Source organism: Chaetura pelagica, unplaced genomic scaffold (genome assembly GCF_000747805.2).
Source record: "Chaetura pelagica isolate M959 unplaced genomic scaffold, ChaPel_1.0 scaffold314, whole genome shotgun sequence".
NCBI classification, from domain to species: domain Eukaryota; kingdom Metazoa; phylum Chordata; class Aves; order Apodiformes; family Apodidae; genus Chaetura; species Chaetura pelagica.
Genome location: NW_009953218.1, coordinates 3,006,530 through 3,032,658, shown reverse-complemented (window position 1 = coordinate 3,032,658; position 26,129 = coordinate 3,006,530). Strand labels below are relative to the sequence as shown.

Below are 26,129 nucleotides of genomic sequence, written 5' to 3'. Positions count from 1 at the left end.
TGTGCGAGTGGTGTTGACTGTCTCCTCTACTTTTTGTTTGTGTGTCATTTAAACACCTGTGTACAAGGAAAAGAGATTATAACGCTTTCACTTTTTCAGTTGTTTTTTCAAACAGAGTTTTGGGAGTAAAGACTGCAAATGCAGAGAGATGTTGTGTCTATGGCATTAGTTTGGATTGTTGAGCTTGTTTTTGTTTCATTGTTTCACTACTCATTCATCTACTTGGTGGTTCTTAATGGTTTTTGTATGTCTTTGGAGTTGTGGCTGGGTTTGGTGTTGTTTTTTTCCTTCTAGTTAAATTAAGTCCGTGTTGTGTATTTTACTAATTTATAATTCTGTGTATTTAACCTTCTGTTTTTAAGGAGAAAAGTAAAACTGTCTAATCAAAGAGCAAAGATGCAGAGCACTTCAAATTACCTCTGGCTGTTGTCTGACATTCTAGGACAGGGAGCTACTGCCAATGTTTTCCGCGGACGACATAAGGTTTGTGAGATATTGCTAATCTGAGCAACATGTGAGGTTGAAATAATTAAATATACAAAAAAATATTCGAGATTTAGACCTAACACAAATATATCTTTGTAATTATTTATACTTAGTTTTTGTTTTTTAATATGAATCCGTTTAATTAGATTTCTATACAGTTATTTCTGAGGATTTGGTTTTATATTGTATTATTTGTTCTTGTAAAATTTTAACTGTTATTAATTTTTTTATCCCTTTGTTCTTCAGTTTTATAGAAAAAATATTCCTTGCGTAAGAATTTAAGTAGGAATAGAAGTGTTACCAGTTTTTATTGCATGATATGTTATTTTTGTCTTTGTTAAGTTATCTTTTGATAGTTTTCCCCTGATCTTTTTAAAACATTTTTTGTGGGTTTTATTGTTTTGTACCTTAAGGGAAATATTCCTAACATATTACCATATTGGATGAAGTTGTTGTTAGTCTTTGTCCAAAAGTCAATGTTTCATACATGGTTAGGACACCATCTTCTTGGTGACATGCTTGAGGACAAAATAGCCTAGATGTGAATGTAATGTTCCCTTAGAGAAGTGAGTCTGTGTGAAGTCAGTGTGAAATTATGTATAAGCTACAGTGTTTTCTAATTTTCCACGTTTAACTGCAAAGCAACACTAAACAATAATTGAGCAGTTAATGTGCTTTTCTGGGTGAGTGAATGTCAATGCAGAATGTTATCCATGTAAAACTTATGGTTTCATGATTGCACCTGTCATCACCCTCACTAGTCTGAGCCTAGGACCTGCAGCTTGTCAGTGGGAGGAAACTTTTGCCTGGGCACCAGTAGTGCATGAAGTGTGCTGTACAACACACCTGGCCTAAGCACGGGAAGGTTTTGTCCTTAGAAAGAATCTGTTGTACATAAGACTGCTAATGTAAGCTTATTCCTAGAGTGGGTGCAGGGAGATACTTTGTCCTAAGGGGGACAGGAGTTGCACTCTCAGCTGGTGCTGTGGGTGCCTGAGCATGCTGGGGCTTAGTCCCACTTGAGAACTTAAGTCTCTAGTTAAGCTCCTGACTGTGCTCCAGTCACTTAGAGTGTGGGTTTGAACTGCTCCAGGATTTTGCAGGAGTGGTATGTAGTGCTGTACACTGCCTCCTTTGGAAAACACAAAATACTCATTTGTCAATATAAACAGAACAATAAAGAAAAAGAGGGCAGCATTCAGCTTCTGAAAACTGTCTCTTAACTTAAACAATCCAAGATTCTCAAGTGTGGTATGCCCATGTTTCTTATTGATTTGTGCAGGTGGCTTACTTCTTGCCAGAAGTAATTTTTGAGATAAGTTTATGGATCATTCTTGAATGTATAGCCTTTCTAATGCTAACTATTCTTTTTTTAAAAGCAGTTAGATTTTGTGGGTTAACGTTGAGTTTCCATTTTTCTAGGCTGCCTCTAGAATGTATTAAACTAAACCACTATATACTTACCTTTTTTAGTAGAATCTCAATTTCCAACTTAACAGAAAGTACTGTTTTGAACCATTTATAATCTGGGTATGCTCATATGCGCAACAGAAGATCTCAAAATGCTTAGATAATGGGTATTTGTACCTTTACATTCTTATTCTTCTATTTGATTAGCAATTTGTTTGTTTTGAACAGAAAACTGGGGATTTATATGCTGTCAAAGTATTTAACAGTATAAGTTTCCTTCGTCCTGTGGACGTTCAGATGCGAGAGTTTGAAGTATTGAAGAAACTAAATCACAAGAACATTGTCAAATTGTTTGCCATTGAAGAAGAGGTAATGAATTGTTATGATCTGAGATGCATGGTGGTAACAGTAACTCTCTTTTTGCTTTAGCCTTAACTATAGAGAACAAACTCATGTTTTTAAAGAATTATAGCATATGATATAAATACTCTGACCCAACCACCACTGTTATTTGTTCTTCTTGGGCTTTTTTAGTTGTTGTTGTTGAAAGAATGTGCTTTCTTTCAATGTTGAGACACAGGTTATGATTCTTTGAAGCCATCTCAAGAAGTCACTGTCATAAGCTTTATCTTAAATTAGGATATTTAAGCTATCTCCATATATGAATATTTAATATATACTGATAGTTGGAGGTGTTTCAATAATCCTGAAAATGTTATCCTTTTATTCTGCAACAAACTAGAACAGTGACATGTAGAACTGTTTTTTAGTATGAATTTCAGTAGTTGTGCTGAAGCTCAGACTGATCATTTGCATTGAGCCAGATGCTGAGATTAGTAAAGATGAAATAAGGGAACTGCTGCTCTTTGCTCTTCTGTGCTGTAGTTTCTTATTTGTCCAATACTGCTGTCAACGCTCAAAGTGCCTAGAACTTGAGGCTTTCTTAATTTCCACCTCCCCTCTTCCAAGTTAGAATACATTCAACAATATACAAATTAATCTGCAGTTCTTTTGAAGATCACCAGAATGGGATTTATAGCTACAGATTTTATTTTTCCTTTTAATTGAAAGTAACATCCTGTGGTTATATATAATTTTTTGCATTGTTTTCACAGTAGTCAAAGACTTACCTTTTAATTTTTTTTTCCAGACAACAACTAGACACAAAGTACTAGTTATGGAATTTTGCCCATGTGGGAGTTTATATACAGTTCTAGAGGAGCCATCTAATGCCTTTGGTTTACCAGAGTCTGAGTTCTTAATTGTTCTGAGAGATGTGGGTATGTACACTTTGCTCTTTAGTCAAATTTCTTGACTGAAACAAGCTCATAGTTGTTTTGTTTACCTTGAAACAGCAAGAGAGGAGGAATTTGAATGACTGTCAACAAACTGAATGAATCAATATGGTCATATGGAGTCACATCTTTTATTTATGTCTATATTTGTAAAGACAGCTGCAGTAAGGAGCCATTTCTCCATAAAGCGTTGCTGTAATTCTTACATTGGTTTGTTTCAAGATTGTCACGTGTTGGACTGATTCCTAGTGATAATTATTCTCAGAAGAGTACAGTAGAAAAATAATGTGTCTGCCTGTTAGAAAATTTTCCTCCATTACTTTATGGGAAAGATGTTGCTGAGAGCAAGAAATACTGTAATTAAGCTGTTTGCAAGAAAAAAAGGCAAAAATGCTTAGAGTATTTCCTGGTCCTGGTCTTTTTGTTAATTGAGTGACCCTTTGTGTTCCCATTTCCCAGTGAGAAAGTAAATGCATGTATCTTCCTAGCCTCAGTTACAATTCAGTGTTTGTGCAGTCTGTGTCACATGTGCATAAATTCTGTTTTGTTTTTTTTTTGTTTAATGGAAGTGGCTGGGATGAATCATCTCCGGGAGAATGGAATAGTGCACCGTGACATCAAACCAGGCAATATCATGCGTGTTATAGGTGAAGATGGTCAATCTGTTTACAAACTTACAGATTTTGGTGCTGCAAGAGAACTTGAAGATGATGAACAATTTGTTTCTCTCTATGGCACAGAAGAGTATTTAGTAAGCTTGTATGATTTCCCTTTCTGTTGAAGAAATGTTTGAAGTCTGGGGCCCGTTGTTATGCGAGTAGGTGAAGGTTGGGAATTAGCATTTAAACCTTTGTATTATAATTGTTTTTATAGCTTTCTGCCTTTTTCACCTTGAGTCATGCCAGTTCAGCTGATGTGAACACAGTAGCCTTTAAATAATTTCCAGGTCCTATTCCAACTGTTGCCATTTGTAAAAGGAAGAGCAACCGTATTTTTGTTATGAATGTCTTTGCCTTCATCTCTGTGGATATTTTCCAGTATTTATTTGAGATACTTGTATGATGTTAAGGATAGTTAAGATTCACTTGACATCCTAGTTAACCAAAGAGAGACAGGCAGAGGAGCATCAATACAAGCATCTTAGGCATAATTTTATTTCCTTCTGTGTATTATCTTAATGGATATTCTTCTCTGCTATGGATCTTTTTCCAGTTTGATTTCTGTTTTTTCAAAATCATCTGGAGTAATACTGGCTTTCTCCTCCCCTTTAGTGGTGTTATATTCTAGCAGTCAATCTCTAGCTAAATTTTAAAGTATCTTTTGCAAACCTTTAATAAAAGTCGCTGTCATACCTAACACGATATTCACATACTTTTGGAATATTATGTCAGAAAAACAAGTTCTGTGATACAAACTAACTTTGCTTTTGGATTAAAGAGGTGAAGGTTTAGAATGACAGATTACCTTGCTGTGTAGATGGGGTTTTTGTTCTTTGCATTGTTGATAAAGCAATGCTAACATCGATGTTTCTGTTTTGCTTTGCTTTTCTTGTTTTCCTCTTTAGCATCCTGATATGTACGAGCGAGCAGTTTTGAGGAAAGAGCATCAGAAAAAGTATGGAGCAACAGTTGATCTGTGGAGCATAGGGGTGACCTTTTACCATGCTGCAACAGGGAGTTTGCCTTTCCGACCTTTTGAAGGACCTCGTAGAAACAAGGAAGTGATGTAGGTAATTTAGAAGGAGAATTTTATCTGTTCATAAATGAAGGGAGCCCACAAAATGCTTTTTATCAAGAAATCCCACACACCTACAGTAAACATTGAAATAGTGAAAATATTTAAGGAAAAACTTTGTTGTGGTTTTAACCCCAGTAGGCAGCTGAGCACCACACAGCTGTTCACTCACTCCCCCACAGTGGGCTGTGGAAGAGAATTGGAAGGATAACAGTGTGAAAACTCGTAGGTTGAGATAAAGACAGTTTAGTATGTTTGGGGAAAAAACCCACCAAAAAATCCAAAACAAACCCAGTCCTAAATCCAAAGGAAGGCAAAACCAGGATAAACAAGTCATGCAAAAACCCCCTAATTGCTCATCACCAGCTAACTGATGCCTCGTCAGACCCTGACCAGCTGCCACCCTGACACGTTTCTGTCAGGGTGAGCATGATGTCATATGGTATGGAATATACCTTGGGGTCAGCTGTCTTGGCTGTGTCCCCTTCCAGCTTCTTGTCTGCCCTCAGTCTACTCACTGGTGGAGCAGTGTAAGAAGTAGAATAGCCCTTGACCCTTTGTAAAAACTGCTCAGCAATAATAAAAACGTCCCTCTGTTATCAACACTCTTTTGGTCACAAATCCAAAACACAGCCCCATATGAGCTACCATGAAGAAGTTAGCTGTATCCCAGCTGAAACATTCTGCTTTAACAGGGATTTTGCTCTATGGCACCTTAAGACCCGATTCAAGCATCAGAATTCACTCAAAATACTGGTATTTTTCCATACATCTTTTCTTCACCATGGCACAAGGCTGGTCTGTTGCAGTATGGTGTATAGATCTTTGATATTCCAGCAAAATGATGGTACTATGAAACAGGTTTTTAGTGCTGTAAGTTTTTGTTGCCCTTTAAATTATTATCTTCCCAGGCAGACTTGAAATGCATGCCCTACTCATGAGACTGATGTTTTTCCAGTAGAATAGTTGTGGACTGTGGCTGAAGATAATGGGCGTAACTTCTGAGTGGGAAACAGAAGTTGTGTCTGTGATGTGTTGGTTGGAATTGATTCCTGTTTCATCTTAGTGTAGTTCTATTTTGTTGTTATTCTGTGTGTTGCATTTAAGAAAATAAAGAGGGCACTTGGGAAAGCTAATAGGCCAATACCATCTTTGCTCTGGTACACCTTGCAAAGCTGACTCTTGATTTTCTTGTTTTAAGGAGCCACCCATCCTGTGATTATCCCACAGACATTCTTTTGTATCTGCTTGAGATAAGCAAGGAACATATGTTTCGTATGTACCTCATCCTCCAAAAAGAGGAAGAACAACTGAAATTTTCTCCTTTGAAAAGCTTATTGCCTTTGATTTGTTTAATGAGCAGTTAGAGAAATGCTATCCTGTCTAGTACAAAGTTAGACAATGCCAAATTGTATCCAAATTGCTAGATGTTTTCAAGTTAATTTCTCGGTGTCCACCTCCTGTTCCCTCTTTATCCCCAAGTGGCTTTGTGGGGGCTAAATGTCATCTCTTGCTGTGGAACATGCTAGAAGTTAGTAATGTAAATGCCTGAATTGAGCTGCCTTGGAAGTCTGACTTGGATTCATTAACACTTGTGAAAAAATTTAAGCTTCCTTCAGTGATGCCTGAAATGTCTCCTGAATTTGTCCCAAACCTGAGGTACACGGAGTTGCTTCTCCAACACAGCCTGAAGTTTTTTCTTTTAATTGTTTACTATTTTAGCACCACTGTCTGTTAGCTTGTAAATGAAGCTGCCTAATTATTGCACCACCTCCAAGTTTAGGTCAACTTGTTGTTCAGACTTATATTATTCATATCCCCTTAAGGGTTAATTTTATATATTATTCTACAACTAAGTATGTATAAGAGGTAGTAGCTGAATTCTCTTTTCATTTTATAATGTATCACAGGTATAAAATAATCACTGGAAAGCCTTCTGGTGCTATCTCTGGAATACAGAAAGCAGAAAATGGACCAATTGAATGGAGCTGGGAGATGCCTATTTCTTGTAGTCTTTCAAAGTAAGTTTTAGCTTCTCATAAAATGTTTCAGTACTGCTTGATTGGTCTTTGCCAGTTAGTCTCTCAGGATTGGGTCTTTGGAAGAGATCTGACTGTTGTAGTTGTTTTCTTGGAACTCTTCAACAGATTATACAGTCTACTATTAGGTCATCAAGTGTTTTTTTCTTCCCACCTGTCCAAACAGTTTATGACTGCTAATTTACAAATGAGCACCTAAGAATCTGAAGTGGTATGAGTAGAAGAAAGATTATTACTGTATTTTCTCCACCTTCAGAAGGAGTATGAAGATGCAATGAACTTTGAATTGATGGCCACCCTTTCTTGCAACAATGTGACACCAGACGTTACAAAGATTATGCAGTAGGAAGGAAATCATAAGAAAATGCAGTTCAGAGACCTGCATTTTTGCCAGGAAAAAAAATCACATCAGCACAGTGTAACATATTCTCATACTATCTTTTAAAAAATTTTATCATATTTTTGCTTCATATGTCAATACTCAGTAGGAGAAGCCACAAAAGATAAGTATAATCTTAAAACACCTCCTGTAACTTATTTACCTCCTTGTTTTCTTGAGACTTCTTCATTACTTGAGAATCATTACTTTTTCATGATAAAGGGAGAAAGAAATTGTTCTAGAAACAAACTTTTCTGAAAGCTAAATAGGTAGATCCTTAAGGGACAGAGTGAAAGCCTGGTTTATACCAATTCATTAGTTTATAGTGTGCAGAATTTTCAATTTATATATATTTTTTATTATTTCCCCTGCTTATTCCATATAATTGAAATAGTTGAAGTGATAAAGGAAAATATTTTTTTCATTAAAAATCTGTTAAATGTAATAATTTCAAGTAGCGTTAAACAGTATTTACAGTTACAAGTTTAGTATGAAAGTAAGTTTGAGCACAGCATCCTGTGACCTTTAATGGGCCTGTCAATGTGCTTGTCAGCCACTGGAGTTTGCTTCAGGATGTTACCAGTTTTACTGCTGGATTCAGGTTTGCCGTGTACATAAAGTTAAAACTTTGAAGGAGTTGTCCATGATAGCACAGGAGCACGATCCATGAATTTCCTTGCAATTCAGATTCTCAAAGTGGAAGTACAAGAAATTTAAACTGGCCTTTCTCCTGGAATATTAATGACTGTAAGGCTGTAGTTGTTCTTTTTTCTTTGCAGCAGTTGAGCTGCAGGCATGGAGTATGTATTTAGCCCCATCTTGATCAAGATGAATTCTGTTAGTGTTGACAATTTAAGTAATGAGTCTTTGCTAACCCAGCTGATTTTGATTTAAGGCAACACAGTGTGCTCACACAAGCAGCTCAGCCGGCAAACCATAAATGGCAGTAGCTTCCTTCAAAGTGATAAGCTGTGGTAAGTGTGTAGGATGAGCTAGATGAAAGACTACTGCCCAGCAGTGGTAGAAGGTGACCTTAGCCCTACAATGTAGACTTCTTAAATCGCATCCTGTTTTTCCAGTGCTTGTGAAAAGCACTGGAGTTTTCTTCAAGGGATAAATACCAGATTTAAATTTATGAAATAAGTGAAATTAAGTATTGCAATTGGTTACAATGTGAATAGGTCCAAGTTGTCTTATCTCTTCCTGGTGTTCTGTAGGGGTCTGCAAGTACTGCTCACACCTGTGCTTGCGAATATTCTTGAAGCAGACCAGGAAAAATGCTGGGGATTTGACCAGTTCTTTGCAGAAACAAGTGACATACTGCACAGAATAATAATCCACATCTTTTCACTACAACAGATGACATCGCACAAAGTTTATATTCACAGCTATAATACGTAAGTTCTCTCTATTTTCATTATTTTCCTCTTACGCAGGCAAACAGTACTGTGACCTCAGTCACCAGTGTTACAAATTCAGTTTATCTTTCCTCGGCAGTTTATCTGAGAAAGTGAAAGCTTGTGATTCTCCTGTGTAGTCACAGTGCAATAGGAGCATGTTGACCAAAAATATAATAATTGAAGGTCAAATCAGCAGATCTTGAACTTGGTCGTAATCAGTGACAGAACAGAGACTTAATCCTTGATGTGTTACTTTTTGTCTGTGTTCTTAATGAATACCAACTCATCCCACATGTGTGTGTTACTTATTTGCAAAGTAATTTTCCAGAGTCTGTGTTCAACTCTTGCTTTTCTTATCTTGTCCTCAAGAATACAAAATATGCACATCTGTGTCTGATATAAAACTCTCACAGGACTTCAGAAGTTGTAATTGGTTTAGGATCCTGAGTTACATGGAGTTCACTTTATGGTCATTAAGTGCTGTAAAGTCTGGTTTATGGTTTGATACAAAAATAGATGCTTTTTCTCTGCCTTATTACCTCTAAAACAGAGCATGTGTTATTCTCTAATATATAAACAGATACAGTTATTTCAACAAATGTGTAAAAACTGTTCTGGCCTTTTCCAGTTTTTCTTTTCTATTACTTGTATTTTGAGAGAGCACACATACTATTTTTGCAGAGAAATCTTGCTTGTAGCTCAAACTGCTATTTGTACTTTATTTTTAAAATGTATTTTATTACTATTTACCTTTATTTACATACTATCTGTAGTATTAAGAAGTGACAGGGTACTAGTGCTGTACAGGAGGGAAATTGATTCTAACTGTCAGTGTGCTTAAGGTTTTCTTTTGTGGGAGGTTTTGTTTGTTGTTTGGTTTGGGTTTTTTTGGGGGGGAGGGTTAGTTATAAATTCTTATGCCTTGTGTGCATTGATTGCTGGAAATAGCGAAGTCTTCTTTATCATTGCTGTTTTAGGAGATAATCTGGCTGTCTGTTAGCTTACAGGGTGAATTTAAGGTGTGTACTTTTTGACATCTAAAACACCAGACTTCTCTTGGAGAGACCATCTGTTAAAGAAATGGGTATGCCTGAGAAAACTGATGTATGCCTCCTTCCTCTCAGATGGTGTTGCCTGTTTTTACTGACCTCCAAATTTCAGGCCAAAGGAAGTTTGTTTACAGAGACATGCTTTGGTGGAAAACCAGAGGTAGAAAAGGAAGTTTAGTGTTTTGCAGGAAATAGCATTTATTTTTGTAACAAAGCAAACTGGAGCCCTAGGCAATGTGCTGCTATTTGTTGTGCTTATAAGTAAAAAAGTTTTAGGTGTAAAACCAGCTTAAAAAGGATTTTAATTTAATTAATACAAAATCTGATTTGTTGAACTATTGTAACAAGTCTAACTCCTACTGAATATATTATTTGTATTATAGAGCAGCTATATTTCATGAGTTGGTCTACAAGCAGACAAAAATACCATCTCAGAATCAAGAACTAATATATGAAGGTCGGCGTTTCATACTGGAACCTGGCAGATTGGCCCAGCAGTTCCCCAGAACAACTGAGGAGAATCCTATCTTTGTAGTAAGCAGGGAGGCTGTGAACATTGTCGGATTAATCTATGAAGAAGGTATATGAAGGTCATTTCCCCTTTCTTATAGCTATCTCTTGAAAATAGTTTTTGTTATTTAATTATTTTTTTATGTCTATTATGTCTTAGGAATAGTGTTAGAAAATTTTCTGTTAATACCTGAAGTTCTGTGTATGCAGTCCAATTTTTTGCAAAAATTCTGAGTATCCAGCAAGTTTTTACAGAAACAATAGTTGCTTGTAATGTTCATAGTGCTGTGAGCATGAGTATTTGTGTGTTAGGGTCTAGTGGTGTGTATGGAGTTCTGAAATTTTTTGAAGCGTGATATTTTTAATAAGTAGAAAGGAACATTATTAGAATGTAATTCAAAACTGGCTCTTTTTTTTCACTAACTTGAAATTCAAGTTTTGCTGCTTTTTTTTTTTTTAATATGTCCTGAAGGTGGTTAACCTTTCAGTTAGCAGAGGTGGTCTTAATAAATTACCCTAGCTTAGATAAGGTAATGCCAGAACAGAAAAAAAAATAAAATTAAATTAAAGTTTTTGCATTTCCATTTATAATTGAGAGGCTTATAGAGGCCCCTATGCCAGAGCCCTTTTTTAAGAGATAAGGTGTGGAGGACATGCCTCCAGTTGAGAGGTCAGTGTTGCTTTTGTCAGTATTTCCCACATACTGACTACTCATGCCAGCTGACCCTCATGCAGAAATTCTGCAGGTGAGCTAGGTGGGTGAGGTGGGTAGATGAGCTGATACAGATGTTTGTTTTATGTTTCAGTTTTACTTCCTAAAGTACATCAACGTTATGATTTGGATGGGGATGCCAGTATGGCTAAAGTGAGTAACTTTGATTTTCATTTACATACCTGTCTCAGGTAATGATACCAAAATGAAAGCTACTTGATTTTCAGATGAATAAAGTTATTGAAACAATTTTTAATAAGCTAATGAGGATTTGAACTGACAGAAATGCATTTGCTAATAAGGGCTCCAAAAGTATATTAAAGCCATACTTTGTGTACAAAAGACGTTTATTTTTTTATAAAAAGCACAAACTCAAAAAACAGCCTTCTGAATTCCAAGTGCTTTGTTACTACAAAATTCAGTGATAGGGGAGAGGAGCCTGCAACTTTGGACTCCTGAAATGAGCCGGAAGATTCATAGCATTCCCTGTGATGGTGCAAAACTTGCAACAAGAAAAGTAACTTTCATCTTTCAATAAAGAGTCTCTAGGGCTCTGCAGAAGAGTGGAATTTCTGTTGACTCACTTGTAAATTTTCAGGATCTGTGGGAAACAAGTAGAGGTTGTTTCATTCTCGTGGTCATTTTTCTAAAACTACTTAATGGATGTATGGCCATGCTTTGACTTTGTGACCACTGTTGACACTATGCCTGTAAAATACCGGCTGCTGGGGAGCACTGTATTCAGACATGGTAGCCCTGAGAGCACGTCTCTAAATACCAGGAGTCTTTAATAAACAAAAAGTCATCAGTTTGTATTAATTATTTAAAATATTGTAAATTATAATTTCTTAACCTCTGCCCACAATTCTAAATAATGCTGCAAACATGTAACTGGAATTAAGCAAGGAAGGAGGTCCCTGGCCTTAGAATATAAATGTGTCATTTTTTTCAAGTTTCTTTTGATGTACGTGCTTAATTCCTAAACTACTGAAGAAATGCACTTGTGACTTTCCAGGAGCTAAAGTAAATCCTGAGAGTAAGTGGTGTAATTTTTGTTTATAAGAGACTTATTTCCATCCCTAACAGATATTTCAGCATAACTGGACAAACTCACTACCATGTTTTGCTGTGCCTCCATAATGAGTGTTTGATTATCTCCTGACTAAAGTTTGGGCACAGTTATACATTTTAAACTACCATCTTCATGTTGCTCATTCCTTTATTAATCTGTGTTGTTTTTTTGTGATTGACTTGAAACAATTGCTAAGAGAAAGTAAGATAAGCACCGATGTTTATTTTTTCCACCAGGCAGTAACAGGTGTTGTATGTTATGCCTGTAGAGTTGCCAGTTCTTTGCTACTTTACCAGGAACTGATGCGAAAAGGAATACGGTGGCTAATGTAAGCAATTCTTTGAATTTCATTGCACTTTTTTTTTAAAGTTGAGATATCCCTTGATTACCAACACAATTCCATGATCTTCCAGTATCTTGGGAGGTTTTCTTTACTCCCTGAATATGAATAGGCTTTCTGAATTTTTTATTTCTTTCTATGATTAAGGAAACAAAAATACTTGGGGGGGGCAATAAGGTTTAGGTATTTGCAATTTAATTTTCTTCTGTGAATAAGTCTAAGCTCTGGTAACATCTGTTACAGTTGAGCAGCTTGCACAAGATGATTTTATAAGGATTATACTAATACATGTCTTAACTAAAAGCAATTCTTACTAGCAGTTATTACTGGAGGTATATTGTATTACTGATTGCTGGTAAGACGTTAGTTAAATTCTTCTCTTATAAGCTAATGCTTCCCTTTTGTAGTGAAATAATCAAGGATGATTACAATGAAATGGTTCATAAAAAGACAGAGGTTGTCATCAGGCTGGATTTCTGCAGAAGAAATATTGAGAAAGCTGAGAAAATGTAAGTAGAAGCACTACACTGAATGTATTGGTTTTTCATTGTGATCTTTGATGACAGCAGCATTTTAAGTTGTGCTTATTTGCAGCGGTTTTGCATATAAAAATTAAATTTTAATCAACATAAATTTGCTGAGGGCAGTGAGTTAAGGAGATTTAGTTATATGCTTTACAACATTAGAGTGTTAATTTTGCTGCTTAACCTAGTGGGAACAAGTAATTACTATTGAGTAGTAATTGTATGTGTTTGTTTTCTCCTTTCTTTTCTGACACAGATCATGTGCTGTTGTTGACTTTAGAAGCTGTAGTAAAGCCTGGACAAAGAATGATGTAGCTTTCCTTTCATTAGTGCTTTTGTCACTGAGTTTGCTCCTGTGTGTTTATTAAGGAAGATTTTTAATACCACTCCTTTCACAGCCTTCAGACCATAGCATTTTCTGCATGCAAGGAATTTTAACGTTGAAATACAATATAGAGTAAATGCGGAAAAAAACCCAAACTGATGAAACAAACAAAAAAACACAAAAAAAACCAAAAAAAACCCCACCAAAAAAACCCACACCAAAAAATAAACCAAAAAGCCCACTAAAACCCAAATCTGCAGGTTATCACTAGATCACAGTGCATGCACACCGGGATACCTAAAGTAAACTGCACAGGAAATTCTACTTGTGTAATTTTTTTAAGTGCCTGACTATTATGTTGTTTTTGTTTATTTTGGTTAATTCAAGTGGCTGAGACCTGTATCACAGAATCTCACTGTTGCCCATGTGGACTCATTTAGATCTATATAGTAATGAGTTTTTAAGAGCTCTTTCTTTAAAACTGACAACATTCATAATAAGGAGCAACTAAAGAATCTTGTAGCATGGGAGACTTCCAAGTTTCAAAGACCAAAGAAGACATTTATTTTGTCTTCCTTTCCAAGGAAGCAAATGTTTTCCAGCTATCAGACTGTTCTGCCTTGCCTCTCCCAGTCAAGTGCTGTCTGGAGGAGATGAGATTGCACCATTTAATTCTCCCTCCAAGTTTCATTTTTTCTCTCTCCTTATCTTTGTTTCATCTCCAAGTCCCACTCAGTGTCCAATTCTCAGTCAGATTTTTTTCCACTTTCAAAGCATCCTTGCAGGTATTTTGTTCAGTCTTTCCACAAACTAGCATTAACTCGTTAAGGTGTGTTATTCTCACGCAATCTGATATGAGCTTTAAACCCCAGCTCTTCATAGTCTGCTATGGGTGGTTGATTTTCTATTCAACCTACTGCCAGTCTCCCCCATAAGCTGTCTTGGCCATAGGATTCTGTAAACTTGCTTTCAGGCTGCTCTGAAAATGCACATGCCCACAAGATGATTATTGCACACACGTAGAGCCACTGGTTGTGCAGAGTAGACTTAAGACTAAACTTGAGCCATGTTGGAGCTGCTGTGCCTGTGTGAATTAAGCAGCTTGTATGTAGTTATTATGAGTACTCAAGGATTTGTCAGATTTTCTGTGTGCCTGCCAAACATGAACAGTCTGGCACACCTGGGCTTTAAAAGAAGCTGACGAACAAGGAAAAAAGTGAAACTAGCAAAGCTGATAACTAGCAAGATAACAGTAGTTACAAATCATCAGGGTTGTGATTCAAGCCAGTTTACGCTAGTTGAGAGGACTGGTTCTCATTCAGCCTGTATTTAGGTTAGGTAGTGTCTTCCTGCATTCTGCCAGGTCCCCACAGATAAAACCACTTAAGAGTTTAGAAGAAACTGCTCTAGGTTTTGCTTTGTGATTGTAGTGAATTCAGCAGTATCTCAGAGTGGCAATTGGAAAAAAAATGTGTTCACTTGTGAACTCTAGTAGTTCTCATATGAACAGAAACTTGCTGTGTTTGCATGTGCCCTTTTGGCCTCTTTTGATAAGAGGGTGGGGTTTTCAGTTGACTTTATAAAGACTTTTATGGAGTTAGCAAAGGGCATATCCTCTTGTTTGTCCTCCCATTTCAAGGCTGTGCTTCAAAGCATGAAAATGCAAAGCTTTTATTTGAAAGGTAAACAAATAGATCAGAATATGCTTTTTGAAAGCAGCTTAGCTGGTTTTGATGATGATTTTATAAACAAAATGTGCCTGAGACAGGAAAAATATAATCCTGAATTATTTATTTGGAACTTGAGCTATGGTCATATGGAAAGTATCAGTATGAACATATGGTGCTACTGGCCCAGCCTTAAGGTTTTGGTAACTCAGCCAACCCAAGGTTTTGGTAACTCAACCTTTCCAAGAAGTTTCCACAGAAAAGCATTTTAGGGTACTGGACTATTAGTTTGTTTTGTGTCATTGACTTACTTTAAGTCACTTTAGTTTGGTAACCTTTTAAAAATTATTTGATGAGAAGAAACAGTTTTGCATTGCCTGTTGAGTACGAGTAATGAACAGAAGAAGTCAGGAATGGATGTTTCAAACTTCTTTTCAACAATTCAAATATAGGAAAAAAACCTCAAGGAATTTCTTTCATAACTAAAATGTTTCCATGATTAGTGGCAACTTAAGGTTGTCAGTGCTTCATGGTTGCTGCTTGACAGATACTGCATTTTATATAAAAGAAAAGGTAGTTATTGTTACACTCGTGATTCAAGGAATATTTTGAGTGTGTTCACTGCTTGGTTATTTTCTTTTTTACTCTGTTTTTTTGTGGTCAGTTACGAGAATTTGATGCAGATCAACTTGGAAGCATCAGAAGTGGATGAAATTTCAGAGATACACACAAAACTGCTGCGTGTAAGTATCTTACAAAGCCCGTGAAACCTCAAAATAGTGTTTCTAAGGAAAAAGCCAAATACACACTAACATGTGTTTTTCTGTGAATAACAACTCTGAATTTTCAAAGTAATATCTAGACTGCCAAATGTTGTTTAAATGCCCACGCTGAGATGTGCACATTTTTCTCAAAGCAGAGTAAATCCTTTTATTAGCCCAGTGTTGTGAAAATAATAAGTTCCTGAAAATACCTTATTATTTTCTAAAATACCGAAGCAAAAAATTGTAACTACAAAATATGTTTTAGTTTGTTTTTTTCCCCCTCTTCTTAAAGAATTTTTAACTCCTTTGTTGGCTTTCTAAAATTATACATACACAAACACAGTTCAGGGTGATCTGCTTGGAAATTTACATCATGTTTCCAGAGAAGTAAGTAAAAATTGAAAATAACTTTACACACTGGTGTCCTGGGAGCAGGTATAAAGTTCTCCATTCTAAAAGCAGAAGTTAATTAGTGCATTTTTATTTTGAAGGTTGTATGAGCTGCGGATAAAAAAAGGTATGAATTTTGTAAATAGTCATGATATGAATTCTTAACAAACTGAAAGAACAGATCTATGAGTAAATAGGGAATATGTGAAAGGTAGAAATTTTTTGTTGAAAGAAAGTAAATACTAGCTAACAGAAGGGCCAGCATCAAAGTTTATTCTTTCTTCAATAATTCTGTGCTTTGTTTGCTTTTAGCAAAGTTAGGCTGATAATTTGGCATACTGTTTTAATGAAGGTCAGTGTAACAAATGGGTCTATTGTATTAACATGCTCAGTCTGTTTTCAGCCTCAAGTAATTTTTCACTTTACCCAGTAGTAAAATGGAACTTTCTTCTTCTTATGTAGCTCTCCAGCTCTCAGGGCACAATAGAAACTAGTCTTCAAGATATCAAAACCAAACTTTCTCCTGGTGGTTTACTGGCTGACACTTGGGCAAATCAGGAAGGCATGCATCCAAAAGACAGAAAGTGAGTAACTGTATTAATTGTTTGAATATATATTTAATTCTACATTTAGTTAAAAAAAATAATTAATAGATACTTAAGTTTATATGTATAATAACCCGTTTCCTTCCTTTTGTCTCTCTAGTCCAGAAAGGCTGCGAGCACTGCTGAGTTCCATCACAGATATTTATTATCAGTTCAAAAAAGACAAAGCAGAACGAAGTAAGTAACTTAACTGATTCACTTTTAACATATGTAATGTAAAGAATAGGTCAGTCCTTGTTCCGCTAGGATATTTGTGGTAGGAATGGTGATTTAGTCAGCAGCAGTGAATATGTCTGTAGGTCTGTCTTAATAAGATACTGTTGTAAAGCCCATATGAATGAAACACCACTATTGATCTCATACATTTGCATTGCAAGCAAGACAGGAGGGAAAAAAAAAGTAAATGACACTTCTACCTTTCAGGATAAGAGAAGGAAACCATATAGGAAATGGGTAAACTTAGTGGAGCTTTACTTAAATACAGCTATCAGAATTAAACCGGTAATGTCTGTCATCTGCTCTGATCCTAGGGCTTCCTTATAATGAAGAACAAATTCACAAGTTTGACAAGTAAGTTTTGAAGTTACCTTTGGGAAATACTGTTATTGCTTTCAGGTCCTTCAGATGCTCTTCTGTTGATTTTTATTGTAAATTATAACCTTTTTAGAATTCTGATTTTCTCTGTAAAAAAACTCCTTTCATTATCTTAAATACATAGGGGTGTCAGCATATGATGATGAGGTGCTTTCTGGCAGTGGAGTTTCTTCGCTGATAGACCTTCAAAATGTACATGTGAAATACCTGCTTGTTACCTTGGTGTAACTATCTTAGAGGAAGTACATTTTATTCCCTGTTTTTTTAGGGAGGAAATAGCCCTTAGTAAGAGTGAAGTGACTTTGTAACTAAGGTGGAGAGAATTTTCTACAAATTAATAAAGTGTGGGCTAGCTGAATGAAATTCTAGAACTATTTAATCTTCCAGGAAATACAGCATGTAAAATAAATTTTAATTGAGTTCTCCATGCCTGTTCAAAATTGTCCCTTTAGAGAGGTGGCCACGTTAGGTATCTGTGTAACCTGCCTGTCTAGACTCCCATTAGGCTCCACTGGCTCTGTGTATTATTGGCTGGCTCATGCTGCTGTACTTGCCTCAGTATTGATCCAGTTCTTCATATGCAGATGCCTAACATTGTACTAAGCTGCCCTAAAGTATCTGGCACATGCTTGGAGGCTGAGAGGTAGGACACAAGACAAATGGGAAATCTAGACTATTCTGGACAAACAGCAGGGCAAGATATCCTTGTGCATCTCAAATGACACTTGGTTTTCCCATAGTGAAAGCTGAATGGGTAACTGCCAGGTGCAGGGGAGGTTGCCATAAGATGGACAGTAGGGCAGGAAGCCTCCAAGATCTTGATAAATTGAAAGAGACTTGGATGCATCCTTTCCCTGCAACATCAAGGGACTGACCTTCATGTGAGAGATAATGAGGGTGATAATTTTGTCATATGTTCTTAAGGATGTGGTTGGAAAGCAGGCAAACATTAGGACAAAATCCATAACGCATCTTAAAATTGTGCTCCCTTAAGCAGATTAAATACATTTTAGGGCATTTTCTACTGCTTGAACTGTGTCCTTGCATTAATATATGAATAAATAGATAGACTTCATTTTCATGGTTTTGAATATTGGTATCTTTTCTGCCACAAGTGACTCCTTGGGATTGTTTAGGTATCTGTGAGATCCTAACTACAACTTATTTTACTTGATTCACCCCAGAGAGAAATGACAGTGTTTTTTGTTAAGAACTGTGTGCCATTAGCAATAGAGGCTGCCTTTGTAATATATACCACTAGATAGCACTCAGACTTTTTTCTGATTTAATGATAGGTGTGAATGATAGCCTGATGAGGCTCCAGCTACACTCTAGCCAGACTTCGATTAACCAATTGCTGTCATCTACAACTTAATAAAATACCAGAACCAAGTGTGAGACTGTAGTGCCCCAGTATCCCTTAGTTTTGCTTACTGGGGCAGTACATAGAATGGTAAGGCAGTTACACTGGGATTATTGTCTGCAACACTGAATAGAATTTGGTTTTGGTTTTATTTCCTGTCCTTATCTGCTTGTGTCTTTCTCTTGACCTGATTTTAAGCTGACACAAAAATCCTGGATTTTTTTCTTGCCTGTACATTACTCAGCAGGGTTGTGCTGGAAGTTCCAAATAACTGCAGAAGGCAAATAAGAAATAATAAGGATTTATGTCCTTTCCCTTTAGAATCCCTTTTCCTTAAATATACCTGCTCAGATAAGTACTGACTCAGGGAAGACATTTGACCATTTGTTCATATACAAATAGTTGCAAATAATGCTTCATTTGTTTTTCTCCCTGCTAGGGAACATTTTTGAAACAAACTATCAGTTTTTGTAGCATGTTGAATTCTTATACATTTCAACAGCATGAATAAAGGTGGCTGAAGTGATTTTAAATCCACATACTGCTTCTCCAACCTTCAGAAAGTAAGTTAAAGGAGTGGGGTTTTGAAGGCAGTGTAACACTGTTTTGGTTGTTTCTGTGTTGCAGGCAGAAGCTGTATTTGCATGCCACAAAAGCCATAGCTCTATTCAAAGATGAATGTGTTCGAAAGTATGATACATTTTTGGACAAGGCTGAGGACTGGACAAGGCAAGCTGTTGATTTCTTTAATATTTGGCATAGTTTGCTGCATCACTTTCATAAGGAAGCTCTTAAAAGAACATTTTTTTTTTTTTCTTTTAGGAAAATGCTTCATACAAGGAAACAGTTACTGGCTCTCACCAACCAGTGTTTTGATATTGAAGAAGAGGTATCCAAATACCAGGATTATATAAATGAGGTAGAATGCTTTCAAATAATGTAAAATGTTTGCATAGATAAAAGACTATTTGACATGGTTTAATGTCAATAGTGTTGTTTGTAGTGAGTCTTCAATTAATGCAGTCTTACTAAAGTACAGGGCTGCATGGATGTAGTGTTTGGTCTGTAATAGCTTTACTGCTGATGTTGAAGTGGTGCAAAGAGTGGAGTGACTTCTTTAATCCTGACTTAATTTTTGCACTTGGTGGGGTTTTTTGGGGGGTTTTGTTTGTTTTGTGTTTATTGTTTGTTTTTTTGTTATTTTGTTTTGTTTTTTTTTTAATGGGATTTGGTTTTTCTGGTAGTGCTAGCACTCCTCCCAGGAGAATTGTTCAAATGGATGTGGGTTCACTGAAAAGTGTTCTGTGTAACTGTCATCACAGTATCTGAGCACCTAGTGGATTATCTTAATACTCTTACCAAGCATAAAAACACTACTCTCATATTCAGGATTAGAGGATACCTGCTTAAGGATACATTCTTAACTAATGCTGCTGGTGACGTGAAAGCAAATGTTTTTTTTAATTTGGACAGTAACTTTTCTGGATGCAAACTTAGGAGAATTACCTCAAAATGGAGCCAATGAGAGCATTTTCCATGCAGTAAAATTACAGTTCTTTATAAAGGAAATGTAAACAAAAGAAAAGCACCTGATAGATGTAAAAGTAATTAAGGAATGGCAGAGAGCAGCATTTTATTTGTCTGTATTTTAGTAGCACTACCAAAGTCAGTTATTAATTAAGATGCTGTTGCCTTAGGATATCAACAGACATAACAAACACGTAATTCTTCCTTTTGAGAGTTTATTTTGAAAGTATAAGACAGTTAAGAAGATGAAACAAATCAGGGAATTACAAATTGTGTCAATTGAAAACTTGCCATGATCTCAGCTTGGGCAACATCAGCTGCCATACTGCTGTAAATATTTTATTAGGCATCGTAGCAATGGAGCATTTACAGAAGGATTTTAAAGTTGACATCAAGATGACAGCTTATATTATAATGTATGTTTCCCTTTTTATTCTATTCCAGTTACAAGATGCTCTGCCCCAGAAAATGTTTGCAGCTTCCACTGGGATGAAACATACAATGAATACAGTCTATCCAAGTTCAAACACACTAGTGGAGATGACACTTGGGTGAGAATTTCTTAATTGGATTGATGTAATATTCTGTATCTGTTTTACTGGCAAATTGAAAAAAAAAACAAGTAAATTTACAGCTGACTTAGTTATTGCTGTATTAAGATGAAGAATCGCATATTGCAGAAAAAAAACCTGTACATTGCTGAAGTGGTGGTACAGATTTGCAAGCGAGGAGGGACACTACTAGATCATTTGTCAATTTTATTAAATAACCAATCTGTTATCTGTCCCTTACTTTGTATGTAGTGACATGTTGCTGAAAGCTGTGTGGTGGTGAGTGCGCACATCAGATAACTGTCCCTAAACAAACTGTAAACTTTATTTCACTTCTTGTTACTACAGTATGAAGAAACTAAAGGAGGAAATGGAAGGCGTTGTTAAAGAGCTGGCTGAGAACAATCACATTTTAGAAAGGCAAGCAGTTGTTTTCCTATTTTGGGCTGATACTAGGAACGTGTTGAATTTGGTACACTTTGTAGATGCAGAACTTAAACTAAGGGACAATTCTATAATCTCTTTAAATATATTTTGAACTGTTAATCTGAGGTGTAAGCTACAAACGAAGAGTATTGAAAATCTTGAAATGTTACTGTAAAATCATCCTGCCACAGCAATCGTGGCACTTTTGTTTCATGTCACTTATATTTAGCTAATGAAATATCTGTTGAAAAGACAGATTAATTCTGAATTTAAAGAAAATTCTGTTGCAGCAGTGTTGTGTCTTTGAACTTCTCACTTTTAGGCATAATTTTTAACAATCGTTACCACATAGAGACTGATTTTTATGATGATGATAAAATATTTACAAATAATGATCTCCTGAAAGCTTCAGAGTAAATTGCTGGCAGAGCTGAGCTTAGCTTCCAGCTGAATTGATTTTGTTTTTTTCCCTCATCCTCAGTCCCATTCTTGGAGCATAGTATCCTCTCTTCTGTCTTCTTTTCACATGCTGAGGCTAGATACAAGTGAATGTGTTGGCATGTGGCAAAGAAAAGGATAAACCCAGAAATAAATTACAATGAATTAAAGATTGATTCTCTTATCTAGTCAGCCACTTAAGAATATACTGTTTTTCTTTTTAGATTCGGTGCTTTGACTACGGATGGTGGCCTGAGGAACGTGGACTGTGTTTAGCTTTCAAAGGACCCCTTAAGAGGCCTTGTAAATTTTTTCATAGGGAAAAAAAAAACCCACAACATTGGGACATTTAAAAGCAGATAACAAATCTGTATCCAGGTGTTTTTTTTTCCCTCTACAACTGTAGTATTAACAAAAAATGTAAATATGTATAATATGTAAATATGAAAGAAATATATCTTTTTCTGGTCAAAGTTAGGATGGATTTACCTGTGGCCCCTTGCAGGATCTCTGACAAAATCCTAAAGAAAGAAGTATTGTTGATTAAATTGATACTTGTTTGCTTTGAATACTGCCCTTTCTTCAGAATGCAATTTAAGCTCTACTGCAAGAGGACCTGCAGGACTCTAAACATTATGACTAGTCTTTAAAGGGTGTTTTGGACTTCCTTTAGCTACCACTATTACCTTTGAGTCTAGTGGAATGACTCTGATCAACACAGAACAGTTTTAAATGAAATGTTTTTAAACAAGTGTGACTAGGGAATAAAAGCACAGATAGGACAGAGTGGAAATGCATTTATCTTCACATCCAAACTGTTAGTTCACTTCTACTTGAGAAAACAAAGTAATGATATTTTTTTAAGTTCCTCTTCATATTTGGTGCCATGTTGTCTGCAATAATTTCACTGCTGGAAGTTTTGCACTCCAGGTTGTCAGACTGAATTTAAAAATTCCTTATTTAAAGTACGGCATTTTCAGAATTTCCCTTAAATCTTTTTGCTCACCACAGAATAAGTGGGTTCTTAAAATAAAATAGGTTTTTCAGAATCCTGCCTGCAGGCATGATTTTTAAAAAAGGTTAAAAATGGCTGTTAGGAGAATTTAGAGGCAGATCAGTAGACCAGACAGCATCATGCCTCAGTGGTAACTGAATTTTGGAAAAATAAGTTACAGTCAGATCTTGAAAAGGGACTACACCCACTGCCAACTTAGGACTTGAGATATCAAGCTGAGGTGGACATTTAGTCAGACTGTGTATTTATTTTCCAGTATCAGTAGTTACTACTTTCAGTACTACATGATTGGGTTGCAGAGATGCAGAATGAAAGAACCTGCTCCCAGATATGTAGGAGAGGAGAAAGAGAAGAGGAAAAGAATCAAAAACTCAGAAAACATCCCTCACTTTTGTTTGGATATTACAGGTTTACTTACTTGTTTCAGACTGAGAGCAAGCAAATATTTCAGGACTCATTCTTCCCTTGTAGAAGCCTGGCCATGGATGTTCAGTGGTGTCCAACAGCACTTCTCGTTGCTGTATTACATCTGTAAGAAGAGCTGGACCAAGTATATTTAGAATTTTCCATAGTTAATGGTGAAACATTTAGGTATAAGCTGAACAGCAGTAACCTGTGATAGCATCTGACAGTTTTGTGATGCTTTTTCCCTGCTTATCTGTCTGGGTCAGAACACAAAACTTTTCCATTGCTTTTTAAAAAATACTTGAATAGAAACTTTTGAAATTTAGAATTTATTCGTTCATTGTTTAAAACAAGAGGAAATTTACTGCCTTGATGTCCAAAACCTGCTTTCCTGTTGTTCTTGGTGAGAATCAGACATTAAAAGGGAATTTGGATAGTTTTGCACCCACAAGAGCAGCTATTTTCTTTGCAAGCTTTGTCCTTACAAAAATCTAGCTATGCAAAAGGAGTGCAACAGTTTGTTAAATGTTTTTCCTTGGTTAGCCATGGCATTCTTAACTGTTTTCAAATACTGGAATCATGTCTTAACTGGAATGTTTTAATGCCTGCTTGTACATTTGTTCTTTCACATCCACAGTCTCACCAAGTGTCAGTAAAACACGTGCAAAAGTGTTCAAAGAATTGGGCTCTCAGACTGTGCATAAATTGAACTTTTCTCCAATATTACATCAGTAACGCTTGGTGGTTTCGAAGGTTCTTGATTTTGAAGGCAATAAAGTCTTAGCTTGAATATATAATTTTCAACCTCTTTATATTGAAGCAGTTTGACAAAGAAGGTTAATTGCAGTAACAATAAGTCTGCATATCGGAATATGCGCGGCCTTCCTTTACATGATTGAAAATGGTTTATATTTTATTTTTATTTTTATTGCTGGTTTTAGTGTTGCTAAATACATCCGTAATCTTGTTAAAATTTCTCTTCCTAAAGCAATTTTAACTACACAGTAGCTAATGAAGTAATCAGTTCGTAAGGTCCCAATTACCTTCTTATGAAGCAAATACATGCTCGAAGTCCAAGCAGAGTGTTGCAGTACCATCAATTTTTGACTTGCACTAAGTGTCCTGATACTATCAGTCATGCTACTGATTTGCCAAAAGAAGTAATGGAAAGTAATATATGGTTCTTCCTCCTGAAGCTGGTTTACTGTCTTGGGAGGGTTTGCTTAGTATATTAATTATCTGTTACTTGAACAACCCTGTCTTCATATGAATTGTGACAATGCATGAGTGAATGGCTTAATGGCACAAATACATCATCAACCACTTGCTGTACGGTGTGCACTTCCTTCTGTCTCTTTTCATAATTTCACTTTCTCTTCATTTCAGTATTACCTTGTAATTTTTATTTCCTCTAAGTGAATACAAAGCCCGAAATCTGAAGTAGCAAATGGCAGCTAAGGTTGCGTTAGCCAGCTGCCCAGAAAACATGTCCCATACGATAGAATCTCCAGCATTTATTTTTTTAACCACGGGGCTGGCTCACCTGTGTTCTGAACAGTATTAGTTCTCTGTAACAGTGGCACAGTTTCTCATCTCTGTGTGAAACAGTCCACTGGTGGAGCTCTATCAGCACTAATGTAGTTAATTACTGTAGAATTGATAATCATAGAAAAAATGTGGATGTAATGTTATGGCAGGGATTAAAGAGGCTGAATGTAAAGATTATTGCTTGGGCTGAAGCACAAAAGACTTGTGGAATGAACTGCAGGTGCATAAACTTGTTTGGGTAAAATTAAACATGGAACTATTATGAAGTTAACTACTACGAAGAATATCACAAAGCCTGCTGTTACTTTGCAGTTCCTTCCAGGAAGGGCACAGTGCTTGGTGTGGGTAGCCATATTTGGTGAGCTAGACCAGTGACAGTTTCTAGTTGTGGACATGAAAACCAGTGGGATGGATGCCCACCCCTGTCAGTGCAGAGGAAAGCTTGGTTTGCCTGTGATTGGCCTGATGACATGCATGGCCTGATGACATGACAGTTGTATTCTGCTCTTGGAAACACGAATGTCCAACACAGTCCGTTGCTACCTGGGCTTCCACAGCCTTCCTTCCAGCAAGGGGTGGGTTCTGTCACTGCAGCCTCGCCATGGGAAGCAGTTCCCGAGCTGGCTGCTTGGAGTCATTTAGGCAGATCATTTTGATCAGGACCTACTGAAATGCATCATAGGACGGTTTGTATTGGAAAGGGTCTTGCAGCCCAGCTTTTGCCAGCTTCCCCCCCGCTTCAGCACCCCCGCCTGGGCTGTAGCTGGCGCGGCAGCCGCAGCCGCCTTTGCTAACGCGCTGAAAGGGGACGCTGGCACGGTCTGCTGCTCCCCAGGGAGCCCTGCAGCAGTTTCAGGTTTAAGCAGGCAGGTGCAGTTTACAGTCTTTGAAGAAATCAGGTGAAAGTACTTCAATTTTTAATTATTTTTTTTTTTACTTTCATTCCCTGGAACTCTCTGTGTGAATGTGCAGATCAGTTGTTCATAAATCCTGCATCTCCAGGTCCTGGAAATGCATCACAGCCAGGCTGCTCCTGCTTTCTACCACTTAAAATCTGTGCGAGGCTGCATTAAAACAGCCGGTGTTCCTAATGCCTGGGAGAGGTGACAGCCAGAGCTACCGCTGAGCTCACCGACAGGACTTTTCTGAAGCTGTAGGTTTGACAGATCTGGGCTTTCCCTTTCCTGCGGGGCCGTGACTTGCTGCCAGCTCGCTACGGAGAGGCTGGGCGGGCAGGAGCCCCCGGCGGGGCCGGGCCCGCCCTTCCCCGCCCTTCCTTTCCCCGCCCCGACGGCCGCGGCGGAGCTTGGGGCTCTCACCTGCCGCCGAGGAGGCTCCCCAGAACTCTCCCCGTGGAATCTTCAGCTGGGGAAACAGAACACGAAGTCAGCAGAAGCAGTGTGCTGTTAGGTCTTACTTGTTTTAGCCACGGTAGTCAAATGTCCCTGGTGGAAATGCTTCCCGTCTCCTGATGGCGACGCCCGTTGTTCCCGGATGCCCTGGGAAGGGCAGGTGGGAGCGCTGGGGCCGGCAGAGCGGGAGCGTCCCGGAGCCGCCGGCT

The 26,129-nt window shown here is 37.2% G+C and overlaps 1 protein-coding gene across 1 annotated transcript; it reads left to right on the top strand.

Moving 5' to 3' along the window:
* Window positions 1–371: 371 nt before the first annotated feature.
* Window positions 372–21,876, top strand: TBK1 (TANK-binding kinase 1). Its single transcript, XM_009997745.1, has 20 exons — window positions 372–483; window positions 2,125–2,265; window positions 3,047–3,176; window positions 3,761–3,942; window positions 4,756–4,916; window positions 6,836–6,946; window positions 8,561–8,740; window positions 10,176–10,372; window positions 11,109–11,167; window positions 12,323–12,414; window positions 12,834–12,935; window positions 15,607–15,685; window positions 16,559–16,680; window positions 16,802–16,878; window positions 17,232–17,271; window positions 19,286–19,387; window positions 19,481–19,577; window positions 20,630–20,736; window positions 21,085–21,156; window positions 21,825–21,876. The coding sequence occupies exons 1-20, from the start codon at window positions 397–399 to the stop codon at window positions 21,874–21,876; spliced, it is 2,190 nt and encodes a 729-aa protein (XP_009996047.1). The 5' UTR covers window positions 372–396.
* The last annotated feature ends 4,253 nt before the right edge of the window (window positions 21,877–26,129 follow it).